This window comes from Ruditapes philippinarum, unplaced genomic scaffold (assembly GCF_026571515.1).
Source record: "Ruditapes philippinarum isolate M1 unplaced genomic scaffold, ASM2657151v2 ctg716_1_1_1_1, whole genome shotgun sequence".
In the NCBI taxonomy this organism is placed as follows: domain Eukaryota; kingdom Metazoa; phylum Mollusca; class Bivalvia; order Venerida; family Veneridae; genus Ruditapes; species Ruditapes philippinarum.
Genome location: NW_026863653.1, coordinates 43,753 through 56,747, shown reverse-complemented (window position 1 = coordinate 56,747; position 12,995 = coordinate 43,753). Strand labels below are relative to the sequence as shown.

Below are 12,995 nucleotides of genomic sequence, written 5' to 3'. Positions count from 1 at the left end.
ATAAAACAATAAAAACTAGATGTCGTTATGTTTGTAAGCTTGCAAAGATGTTCAAATAACGATAATTAAAAAAATACGAAAAACATTAATCCAAGATGTCCGATATTGTTTCAATACTTACCAGTTTTATTTTCAGTTTGACAACGTCATCATATTGCTGTTGATTCGGATATGGCAGGGGACTAAGGAGTATTTGATGTGAGGAAGCTATAGAGTTGTGTAAATCAACATTTGGTAGTTCAACTTTAAAGCCCCCTCGATCGTACCAAAATAAAACAAGAAGGCCATGATGGCCCTGAAATCGCTCACCTGTATATAGGCCCCCGTAGCGGGGCCAGTTTAAACCCCAGGGCTTTAATTCGAACAAACTTGGTAGACACCCATTAGAAGATGTTTCATTCTAAACATCTAAGGTCTAGCTGGTCAAGTTTTTTCTTTACACATATAGTTAAAAACAATGACACACCTGGGGCAGGGCCAGTTTGGACCCCAGGGCTTTCATTTGAACAATCTATGAAGACACTTACTAGAAAATGTTTCATGCTTAATATCTGAACTCTAGCTATTCGGATTTTTCGAAGAAGATTTTTTTAGTTTTTGCTATAACCATATAAGGAAAATCAATGACCCCCGGGGTGGGGCCAATTTTGACCCCAGGGCTTTTATTTGAACACACTTTGTAGACACTTACTAGAAGATGTTTCATGCTTAATATCTAAACTCTAGCTATTTGGGTTTTTTCAAAGAAGATTTTTAAGTTTTTGCTCTACACATATAAGGAAAATCAATGTCCCCTGGGGCGGGGCCAATTTTGACCCCAGGGCTTTTATTTGAACAAACTTTGTAGACACTCACTAGAAGATGCTTCGTGCTTAATATCTAAACTTTAGCTATTTGAGTTTTTTCAAAGAAGATTTTTTAAGTTTTTGTTATACACATAAAAGGAAAATCAATGACCCCCGGGGCGGGGCCAATTTTGACCCCAGGGCTCTTATTTAAACAAACTTGGTAGACATTCATTAGAACATGTTCCATGCTAAATTTCTTAGCTCTAGCTCTTTGAGTTCTTTAAAAGAATATTTTTTAAGTTTTTACTATTATGCATATAGGGAAAATCAATGACCCCCTAGGGCTAGGCCAATTTTGACCCCAGGGCTTTTATTTGAACAAACTTGGTAGACACCCATTAGAAGATGTTTCATGCTAAATTTCTTAGCTCTAGCTCTTTGGGTTCTTTAAAAGAAGATTTTTTAAGTTTTTACTATATGCATATAGGGAAAATCAATGACCCCCTGGGGCGGGACCAATTTTGACCCCAGGGCTTTTATTTGAACAAACTTGGTAGACACCCACTAGAAGATGTTTCATGCCAAATATCTAAGTTCTAGCTCTTTGGATTTTTAGAAACAGATATTTAAAGTTTTTTCTTTTGGTTGCCATGGCAACCAGAGTTCTGCATGGAATTAAATTCTTTGAACAATTCTCAAAGGTGACCACCACATTCCTATGAAGTTTGGATAAATTGGCTTAGTGGTTTATGAGGAGATGTCATTTAAAGTAAAAGTTTACGGACGACGGACGGACGGACGACGGCCGGACGCCGGACGAAAAGCGATCACAAAAGCTCACCCTGTCGCTTTATGACAGGTGAGCTAAAAAAGCAAAAGGGGCGCCTGAGGTACTCCTCAACCAGTAAAACTTGATAATCTCCATATGGTCTTACACCAACATGTCCTGTCAAAAACTATCGTTTGTACATTCATGATCTTATCAGTTTAAATAGAGTTTCAGAAATGGAAATGCAAAATATAATACTATTTAGCATCATTATTAAGTAAAACTTACAACTGTTTACGAAAGATACAACACACCATTACTATATGATTGCATCATAACTATGTTTTACCTGTTTGGAATATTTTGTATATTGCAAATCTTCTCTGAATAATGAACCATCATATACAGTTCCTGCTACTGGTGGAGTCGCGTCTACGATTATAGCTTGGTTAGCCCTTTCAATAGTGTGTAGCTCAACTACAAAAGGATATGTCAACACAAATAAGAGGAGAATTCAATGATATACATTTATTTAACAAAATAAATAGTTAAGACTTGACAGAATAACATTATCTCATGGTAGCTTGTAAATTATTGTATAAACCGAACATATATATGTAATTTAACTTATTCTAGAAATTTTGACAGTTTTGATAACCTCTTAAACCTAAAAGAAAGTTTTATGAAATATCAAAATCTCTTTTCATTCAAAACATTTTAAGATTAAATAAAAACATATTACTAACCATTATTAGTTACACGAATGCGTATCCATGCAGGAATGCCATTTGGAATATGATGCGTATCCTTGATATATTGTGACGTGGGTTTCCGTGTCCACGACAATAATTCGCAATTTCTCGGATTGTTACCGATACAGTAATCCACAGAGCCAATACCGGATTCCATGTCACTTAAAACAAAAGTTGACAGAAATCCAATAAAATAATATATAAACTTATATGTTTGAATAGAAAAACTTCAAAAGAACGGTTCATAATTACCGAATATATGAATATCGAGTATCAAAAGTACTTGATTTCCGAATGAGTTCTCGCAAGTTAAACATTTAATGATATTCATACTTCAGTACATATATTGTGAACCTAAAAGTCAAATAGCTTAAGATTTAATTTACCTAAGGTATGTCTTAAATCATCTTGAGTTTATAAAAGAATAATCTTAGGATCACATTATAAAAGTAACTTACGTTGAATTATGTTCAAAGGTCAATATATAGTTTTCGTCGTCATACTTTATATCAAAAACTTCATACACAAACGGGTATGTAATATCAATGATATAAGGTGTACTGTGGCACACAGTTAATGCAAGAGGTCCTCCGTATTCAATTTTGTTTATTGCCCTGACAGTCAGGTAGTACTTCCCAGCTGAAACATATAATTTTTGTTAATAATTTTCGTGTTGTATATAGTTTCAGCGCAAAGACACAATAAGCCGTTCGCACTCTAAGAATTAATATTAGTAGTTCGTGTACAGTCAAACTTTCTGGTTAAGATGAATTCCCATTAGTTATATTATCTTTAACACGTCTCACGCCAACAATATGTAAATTGGCAAGTATAATACTGCACGTTTAAAAATCGCCTTATACAGATTATATGGAATAATCGTGAACTTTATATTAACTATAAACACTGCTGCTGTCAATGCATTATATTATTTGTCTTTTTCAAAGGATGTTTGCTGTATTATAAACTCGTTATCACGATTAATTCCACAGTAAATGTCCATATATAAACGGTTATTTGCAAAAATAATATTATCAATAAGCGGTTCGGAGCGGAGCTATATATGCAAACAATTGATTATGTATGGTCATATAACCCTTCAAAGACTTATGATAAATATACTCAAAAAATCAATTTGCAATATAATAAGTGTGTGCTTCACATATCATATCCATGATCGGTGGAACGTATTAATTGCATTTGACATCGAATAAACTGCATAGTGCTAGAATATTGAAGTAATTTCCTATATACTATGATCACGTGACTTACATGGCAGCGGGAATGGATTATAATCGTCAGAGGCAGTGATTACTGACATATGCGTCCACTGTGATTCATGCATAAGGTGCTTGTGTGGATCATGGTGCGGATGAATAATATCTTCACAAATTTGTCTTCCAACTGCAAAAGCATATGCTCTGATGTCTGTTTCGTTATCCATTATTCCATCCCAGTTTCCTTTGAAAATATTAGAACAGAGAATGTATCAATTTTTTGCATAATCTCACTAACACCATTTGATACTTTCTAAAATAGCATAATTTTAACATAGCCTACTTAAAAGTTATTTTCGGTTTGTTTCAGATTTTTGCTCGTAACTTCAAATTATGTCCATAAATATCAGAATTAAGGGCCATATGAACCAGAAATATGTCTTTGAAATGACTTGCATGATGTAAACTAATGTGAATATTTTTTTTCTACAATAGAAATGCAAAACGCATTTCCATAGCTTACGGACTTTACTGCAAGATGCAATATTCTCTATCTTACATAAATGTAGTAAAGAGATTGAATTATAAATACATACCAGCTATAAAATTGTTGGCCCGTGTGTATTTGAGATCAAGCATATGCTTGTCACCATTGAAAACGGTTTTAGAACCTTCTCCATCAATTATGACCCTGATGATAAAGAATTATTCATTGAAAAAAAATCAATTTTCGTTTTCGTTCCCTTAAATGATTTGCATATAAGCAAACGTTACTTTTTGTTTCGGAGTATTAACAATATCTATTGCTTGAACAAAGCAATATGCATATATTTTTGGTAATCGCGACTGTGCAATCTTTCAGGTTAATGTTGTCAACGAAGTTTAAAACATATCACAACCTAAATACAAATCATCACTGTATAATTAACCAATATTTACAAATATTTTTCCCTACATATTTTCTGATCTTCGTCCACCATCGTCAGCATTATGTTACAATTTCAATGGGGCAACAACTAAACGTTTTAACAGTTTGAATCATCAACGTTTTAACGTGTTACAAGTAACGAAGACTTTATCAGTTATGCAAGGAAAAACTATATGATGCAACATAATCCCTTAGTTTAAACACATTTATTTAGCTGAATTGTGACAGAAGTGTGAAGCTCATATTTTGAACAAGTCTCAAGACTTTATAGTTTTCCAAAACTATTCATTACTAATGCCAAATCAGGAACATGTATCATGACCGTGGCCCGAGTGGTGGGACTCTAACACATTGACCAAAAGAAAAAGCCAATTGACGTTAGAAATACTTCTTCATGACTGCTTAGGCACAAAATATGACTTAATAATAATAATAATAATAGCAAATCCATATACCTATGATTCAACCTTTGAGAATGTATTCCCGTGCAGAATCGTTTGAGATCTGGGCGATCAGGGGGAATTAAAATCATACAACTGTCTGTCTTTATGGAATCACTTGATGAATTAACAATCGGACCTGAAAATGATTGTGGAAGGGTTATGGCAACATAATGGCAAAGACACATGTTTATCGGCGAAAGCAAAGTTTGGCACTTAATTCAAATAAGAAGGTTTGCATCATTAACTTATGATAACTGTGAAACGCTAGAAGCATTAATTTTATGTAAGCATTAAAATAAGAAATAACTACCGTATAAGTGTTTTTTTCTGCGGGTTCCAAATTTTGCGGTTTTTCCAAATTTTGGCATGTTTTCATTTCTACGGACTTTATTTCTGCGGCTAGTTCTTTGGTCAAAACACATTTTAAATTCTGCGTCTCATTTATTCACGATCTCACATTATTCTACCTATTTTGTTTGCATGTACACATTCGCATTTGTTTATCATCATCGCCGCAAAACTGTACAGTAATTACAAACAAACTCATTGTTTGCGTGCAAATAAATATAATGCGCAACAATAGAAAAGTATGGATCTTTTGATCAGCGTGAAATGACATGTGAAAAATATACCCCCGTAGTATCAGTAGTATCATTAATTTAAGAAAATGGATATAAATTTAACATAAATTAGACAACAGTTAAAAAATACAACGATTATTTAGCAGTATAAGGGTTAAAATGGTTTGAATGATTTAGTGGTAAACAAATGGTAAGCACTTATTTATGTGTGACGTTTAAAAATCTTTATTCACATATTGGCATAATTAACAATAAGTAACAGATACATACTTAGCCAACAGCAATTTTATAAAACTCGATGACCCTCCAACCGTTATAATTCGTTAGTTGTTATTACTATAGACGAAACAGGTCATAATGTAGGACACATATCATAACAGGTTAAAAAACAAAACATGGAGAAATATTCTGCGGTTTTTATTTCTGCGGTGCTGAAACTAACGGCAGAATACGCAGAAATAAAGTCACCGCAGAAAATAAAACTTATACGGTACCTATTTTACAAAGTTTATCAACATCTAACATTAAGAAGGGTTCAATCATTCTTTATCCAAGGGTTCACTATATATTTTCTGAATCACATGCTAACCCTGTCTTACCAAATATTGTTATAAATAAGAAATGATTTCTGTTCATGGTCTGTGATTTAACATTTAGAATATATCGCTTTTCATTGCAGATTTTTTAAAGTACATATTTTATCAACAAGTAGACTATTTCTTATCTTTTATTAAGATTTTAAAGAATGGATTTTACAGTAGTTGATATTCTTACCGGGTTCTGGACAGGTATAATCAGTCAATATCCCAAGGCTTGGAACGATAGATCTATAGCCTAGGTCGTTTGTTAGATCTATATTAACAAAATGTAATCTGTTATGCTGCAAATTTAGGTTCTTATGATTGACCTCAACCGAATGTCCGGTAGATAATCTCTCGAAATGGCAAAACAAGCCGGTCTGGAAATAATGTACATACATTTAATCAATAGTCAGCTCAAAAGTCGTTACATTATTTCGAAAAAAAGCCCGATTTTAAAGCAGCATTTTAACATGCATTTGTATATACACTTTCAGTTGTAAAGGCAAACGTTTATGTCTAACATAAAATAATGGATTGCATAAAATTCTACAGCAAATGTAAAAACGTAAGGCATATATTTTACAGCAATATCTGAAGAAATCATTATTGCAAACATTATGTCTTTTAATAGAATTTTACCTGTGCTAATTCATCATCATAATGGCGAATCGATCGGAGAAGCTCACATATTGCATCGGGACCATAATCATAATTAAAACTTGTACAATGGTCATGATTCAAACACAGTTGTGCACATGCAGTAGCTGTATGTACTTCGTTTTGTATTTTAAATGGTGTCGACACAAATTTGCCATCTTCTAGATCAGAAAATTGCGCCAAGGGATCGCTGCCTGTAGGTAGAATATACGTATGTAAAAAATATACATATCTGTTATATGATTATAAAATCTTTAAAGATCCTTATGTCTTGTAATTGAGGTTGTATACCACTATTACGTGAAAATATATATGTATATAATTATGCTAATACAACCATTTTCAAATATCGAAGAATATGTTAAATATGTACTGCAAATATTTGTACATATTAAATGTAATCATTAGATTATATTCATTCATTTTTATTGGTAAATTTGACATCCACAAGCGCATTCAGTGCATTTTAACGGATTGAAATTTGTAAATTATCTTTAATAATCACTCTGTTTCTAAATATCTTAATAGAGCACCGGTGCCTTTATCAGCATTTCTTCTTTGGGTATATATTGCCTTAATATTAACTGAAAGAATATGTTTTTTTTTAATTAAAAATGTTAATATGAATATATTGATGTGAATTAACAATTCATTTTATTCATTTAAAAAAAAATTTTTTAACTAGTACAATGTTAAGCAAGTTGATCAGGCAAAATAAACTTTATTTAGGATATTATAAAAAATGATTTTTTTACTTGATGATACAGGCGATCTTTCGTTTAAATCCCGTATTGTCCATGGAATCAGCTGATCCCCATAAATGCCCTTGCTATAACCAACACCGATAAACGCCTTGGTTAATTTTGAATCGTCGTGTATTAATATAGACGCTTTTATAACATTCGGGTTACTTGTTGACAAAAACCCAGGTGTTAATCTGGCAGTAGGCTCTGTTGTGTCGTATGTTCGAAGCATACAGGTTACTTTTGATCTTGCGCCGGCACTATTTTCAGCATAGACGGTGAAATATAAAGGTGATCCTGAGGGATATTCGTCTACAGACTAAAATAAAAGTATAAATTTGCAGCAAGATTCGTTGTGACCTTTTATAAATGCAATCAAACGCACTCAATATTCAGTTTTAAAATTTGTTTAGGAACATACAGAAAATAATATACCGTTGCTAAAACTGAAGAAGGGCCACCGAGTTGTAGGTTGTTCTTTACATTGTTTCCTGCTGGAAATGTCCCAACATCGAGGAAAAACTTTAGATTACTCTTGTCATCAGCCGCTGCTACTGATATCTCAAATGCCGGCTCAGTGTAATCTCGATGTTTTATTTGACTGATATCACATGCAGTGTCAAACGTCTTGAGGGATAAAAAGAAATATCAAAGTCAAATGTTTAGGTGAATGCCATAGAAACAGTTATATAGATACATAATGATAGCATGTGTCGAATAATGTTGTGTTTATAAGCTGCATTATCAAATCTCAGGTATATTAGAATATCATGTTTCTAAAGCTTATAAAGCCTCAAAAATACATTTTGTTATTTTGAAAGCTTTTTACTGTTTCTATGAAGTTGTTGCCCATATTTTACGGTTTCTATGAAATTACTTATCTTTACTTCTGTTGCGTTTTGATAAGAAGTACAGCTATAGTTTGTGTTGTTTTTTTATGAAAGTCAAAATAAAACTTTGCTAAACTTATTTTTTATCACAAGTTAAATCAAATCCGGCGCAAGGTTCTTACCTAAATGTTGTATTAATTATAATGGATTTTCAAAGCATCTTACTAGTTCCTAATCAATTATCAAAACCTTATTTACCACATATTTGCGTTATAGAAAATTAATATTCATTTCGGAGGCTTCGTATATCGTGAACTAAAAGGTCCCTTTGCAATGTAATAGATTTTGTTTTGAATGTTATTTTGTGACATCATTAATAAGGTTAACCTACATCATCTTCAGTCTCAACGGCAGTTGAAAATTCCGGTGGTGATTCATCTTGTTCCTTCGTTGAAACATCGATTAGTCTTGCTCTGATGCTTGGCGTAGAATAGCGCCATATATCGAATTTAAATAGTACTTTTTTAATTGTTACAATAAATAGTTTTATCTTAAGAGTGACCAATGCCTTTAGCCGCAATGAAACTGGTGTTAGCACTAAGTCCATTTTTAACCTGTAAAGATAAATGATAAAATTGTGATGTTGTTATCATTATTATATGTACAATATATTGGCATATTCCGTCTCCTTTTTATCATATAAGTTATCTCAGGATTTAAAAAAAATGAACTTCTCAATGCTGTTGATTAACATAACATATTCTATGCATATACAAAGGAAGGTACATGAGGTTGTTATTCGAGAGTATGGATAAATACAGAATGATCTAATATATATGTTTCTGTGTGTGTTTAAAACTTATATCTGAAGTTTTATAGTGTACTTTGTTAGCATATAATCTATTTAATCTTACGAAACATCCAACGGGAATTTAGAAAACCCTATTTCAGCTAAAGTCGGGAATCGTAGATCTAGAATGCGTCCCTCCAAACGCAGTTCAGCATAAAGTATAAAGCCGACAGACACTCCGCCCCAACAGATTAAACCACCAAAAGGTTCAACAGTCAGTCCAGCTGTCTGTGCTATGAGTTTGCCCTCCAAACCAAGACCAAGGCCATAATATCCACCAGCTCCAAATTCTTGAAATATATAAATATATTTTATTAACAATCATATTAAATTAGAAGTCTATTTTATGCTTTTTAAATAAACACGAGAAAAGGCTTTATCAATTTTCATTTTTAACTTCTCTGTAACATACAAAATGTTGATAAAATATTCACAACGTGATTTGAAACCGTTCAACGATCGCTGATCTTAAACATTCGAAACGTTCAAGGAAGCTTTATATGGTTAATATCATAATAATTATAATAATTAAAAGCTTTCGTGAAACACTTAAAATGTCATTCTGTTGATTTCTTTGATTTGCTTAAGTCTTTTGTTCATGACCATTTTATGGTCAAACTTATACATTATCTGCTAGCACTAATGATTTCATATAATCTACTGCATTTCAATTCATATGATTCTACTTATAAAACGTACATACCAAAAGTAACCCATATGAAGCCTCCTAATGGAAAATACTCTTCATGATCAAAAAATTTAATAGTCCTTTTTGGAAATTTAAAGTCTCCACGTAGTGCAAATTCAAATGAACCGAATGGATTGCCTGAATCGCCTGTGAAGAGCTTGTCTACTACTTCCGAATACTATAAATTAAAGAATTATTATAATATTTTCTTCAACAATCTTTCTTAACGAACTTGAAGTAAAAAATGGAACAACATATAGAATTCTTTTTTCAAGTAAAATTGTTGTTTGCTTGTAAAAAAGAATATAACTAAACATGTTATATAACAAGAATCACTTAATATTAAAATAATCATGATATAAGAGTTAAGTTTTTATCGCGTTTGATTTTATGATTATGAAGAATTCTATTTATTTGTATATATATAGATATGCAGACAAAATTCATGAGCGATAATGTTGAAGAATGTGATTCATATTCTTTCTTAAGACGTATAATAATCAAACTTTGTACTGACTCTTACCAAGGCAATAGCTAAATCTATAAAGTCTTCAACAATTTTTCTTATTTGTGTAGGATCTACTTTGTTACGTTCTAGAAGTGCTTCGACATCACCAATAGTCATGTTTGCGAGTTGTGCACCCAATAGTCTCGTTCCCTGTTCTGAAAGGCCTTTCCCGACCACGAACAATTGGTCTGCTCTTTGAACAATGCCATTTAAAAATCCCGCCATCTCGAAGATCTTATCAGCTGTAAAAGTACCATGATTATGAACATATCTTGCAATACAAGTTAATGAATATTAAAATGATTTTCCTATAAAAATGAAGTTTCCTCTTTTCTTTTAATTTAACATAAATGTAAATATAATATAATATTTTGCTTTATTAAATACTTTTTCACAAAGATGCCTAATTGACTAGATATCATAACATTTATGAGGGTAATATAATGTAATCTTAATTTGATACAAAATGTTTACAAAAATAGAACTTTTTAAAAAGATTAAGAGCTAGAACCTATGTTAAAATAAGAGCATTGCGGGTACTTACCACCTGTAATTTCTAGATTTACCGAAACACTAGGTCCTCCGTGTTTAATCATTTGTGGATTATTATCCCCTAATGCTTTAACGGCTGTTGTAAAACCACTGCTAGAGTCAAAATCGCTCAATATCTCAGGTTGCCAAAACTCGGATTTTAAGATTTTCTAAATAAACAAGAACAAAACAAATAAATCTCTTCGTAAACAATATTAAATGTTTCAAATAAGTGCAGCAAAAGTAAAAAGATACCAAATATAGTATATGATTTATATACCTGATACTGTATAGCATTGTCCACGCAATTTTGTATGTCGATATAAGGTGTTCCTTGGTTGATCATTTCAGTAACGAGCTCTTTGATATCCATATCTGGGCTTTGAAATAAAATAAAAATGAAAATAAAAAAGGCTGTAAAATATTAATCAATCAAAGGATAGTGAAAAAAAGGATTTAATTCTAGTTAAGAATATTGAAATCATTATAGTTACATTTCAACAATCAAAATTATGATCCAAAATATCTGATACCATTTCAGTGTCTTGTATGTTTTACATACATCACACGATTTTAAATATCAACACACATATTTAGCTAGAGATTTTAAAGTTTTATTTAACATTAAAGTCATTATGTTTAATAAAAAAATAAAAATGAATTTTACCAAACAAAATTTACATCAAATGTTCAATATGACGTCCATTTTGTGCTACTACGACGTCAAGTCTCTTTTTAAAATTTTCAATAGCGTTAACACTCATTGCAGGTGTAATTTTTTTTATTTCTCTGCGAATGGCTGACTTTAGCTGCTCAATGGTGTCTGGCTTCGGATTATAAACATTGTCTTTTAAGTGTCCCCATAGAAAGAAATCTAACGGACTTAGATCAGGTGAGTGTAGAGATCATACTTTGTCTGATTTAAATGAGATAAATTTTCTGCCAAATGTTTCTATCAACCATTCCAACACGTGTCCCGCAGTGTGTGGTGCCGCTCCATCTTGCTAAAACCATATTGTATTAATGTTAATACCTTTTCTTCGTAAGGCTGGAAGAAATTTTGTCTTCAAGAGAGAAAGATATCGCTCACTATTTATTGTTTTGGTTTCACCTTTCGATTCAAAAAAGAATGGTCCAATCACACCGGTCGAACTCAACGCTGCCCATACCGTCACCTTGTCATCATGAAGTGGCTTTTCTAAGTAGAATCTTGGTTTCTCTTTACTCCAAACTCGACAGTTCTGCTTGTTTACAGCTGCATTTAAATAAAAATATGATTCGTCTGAAAACCATATTTTATCAATTGTGGTTACATTATCAATCATCCAACGAGCAAACTCTAATTTGCTGATAATGTCTGTTTCTTTCAAATGTTGCATAATGGATAACGAATAGGGAAACAAATTCAAATCAAAACGCAATGCCCTATGTACACTTCCATAAATAGACTTATTGGTAATGTCTCCAAGAACCTTTCTTACAGATTTTTGTGGTGTCTCCTGAATCACTTGCTGGATTTCTGCCACGTTCTCTAAACTGCGGCTTGATCTTGGTCGTCCACTGTTGTTATGTCGGCTATCCTCAACTGACCCAGTCTGCTTAAATCTATTTACAAGCCTATGCACCTGAAGCTTTGTGAGTCTGTCATCATCAGGATATTTTTTCTGCATCATGCGAATAACAGTAACTGGAGACTTAGTCTCAAAATAAAGTTTAACTATTTCTGCAGCTTTCTGTTTTGACGTCGCCATCTTGAAAAACAACTATTATTTGATGACGTCATCTATGACGTCATGACGTCAACGTTTTCCCGTAAATTAATTATGACAGAAACGTATGACAATTCTCTTTACAATGGTATATAGCACTTAATAATTGCATCAGGAATGACTTATTAATTCAACTTCAAAACAGTATCAGATATTTTGGATCACCCTGTATAACCAAACTAGCAAAGGCAATTGCTGTAAGTTATTATTATCTTTAAAAAACGAAACATTCAAAGTTATATATAATAACATTTTACGGTATTTTATATCAGGTGGCGGGTTTACAGCATATTTATTACATGACGAAAATACCAAATTAGATGTAAATGTTGGAAAGATTAGTGATTATAAAACTTCAAT

The 12,995-nt window shown here is 32.3% G+C and overlaps 1 protein-coding gene across 1 annotated transcript in view; it reads right to left on the bottom strand.

The window, feature by feature from the left end:
* LOC132722835 (uncharacterized) overlaps positions 1-12,995 on the bottom strand; it is an 84,264-nt gene that overhangs the window by 34,189 nt on the left and 37,080 nt on the right. The window contains exons 64-79 of the mRNA XM_060707418.1: positions 11,147-11,246; positions 10,880-11,036; positions 10,351-10,577; positions 9,843-10,005; positions 9,204-9,429; positions 8,681-8,903; positions 7,895-8,086; positions 7,472-7,778; positions 6,699-6,910; positions 6,253-6,436; positions 4,910-5,033; positions 4,123-4,217; positions 3,582-3,770; positions 2,768-2,948; positions 2,304-2,470; positions 1,907-2,034 (exon numbers count right to left, since the gene is read on the bottom strand). Coding sequence (XP_060563401.1) covers positions 1,907-2,034; positions 2,304-2,470; positions 2,768-2,948; positions 3,582-3,770; positions 4,123-4,217; positions 4,910-5,033; positions 6,253-6,436; positions 6,699-6,910; positions 7,472-7,778; positions 7,895-8,086; positions 8,681-8,903; positions 9,204-9,429; positions 9,843-10,005; positions 10,351-10,577; positions 10,880-11,036; positions 11,147-11,246 — 2,875 coding nt within the window. The remainder of the gene's footprint in view (positions 1-1,906; positions 2,035-2,303; positions 2,471-2,767; positions 2,949-3,581; positions 3,771-4,122; positions 4,218-4,909; positions 5,034-6,252; positions 6,437-6,698; positions 6,911-7,471; positions 7,779-7,894; positions 8,087-8,680; positions 8,904-9,203; positions 9,430-9,842; positions 10,006-10,350; positions 10,578-10,879; positions 11,037-11,146; positions 11,247-12,995) is intronic.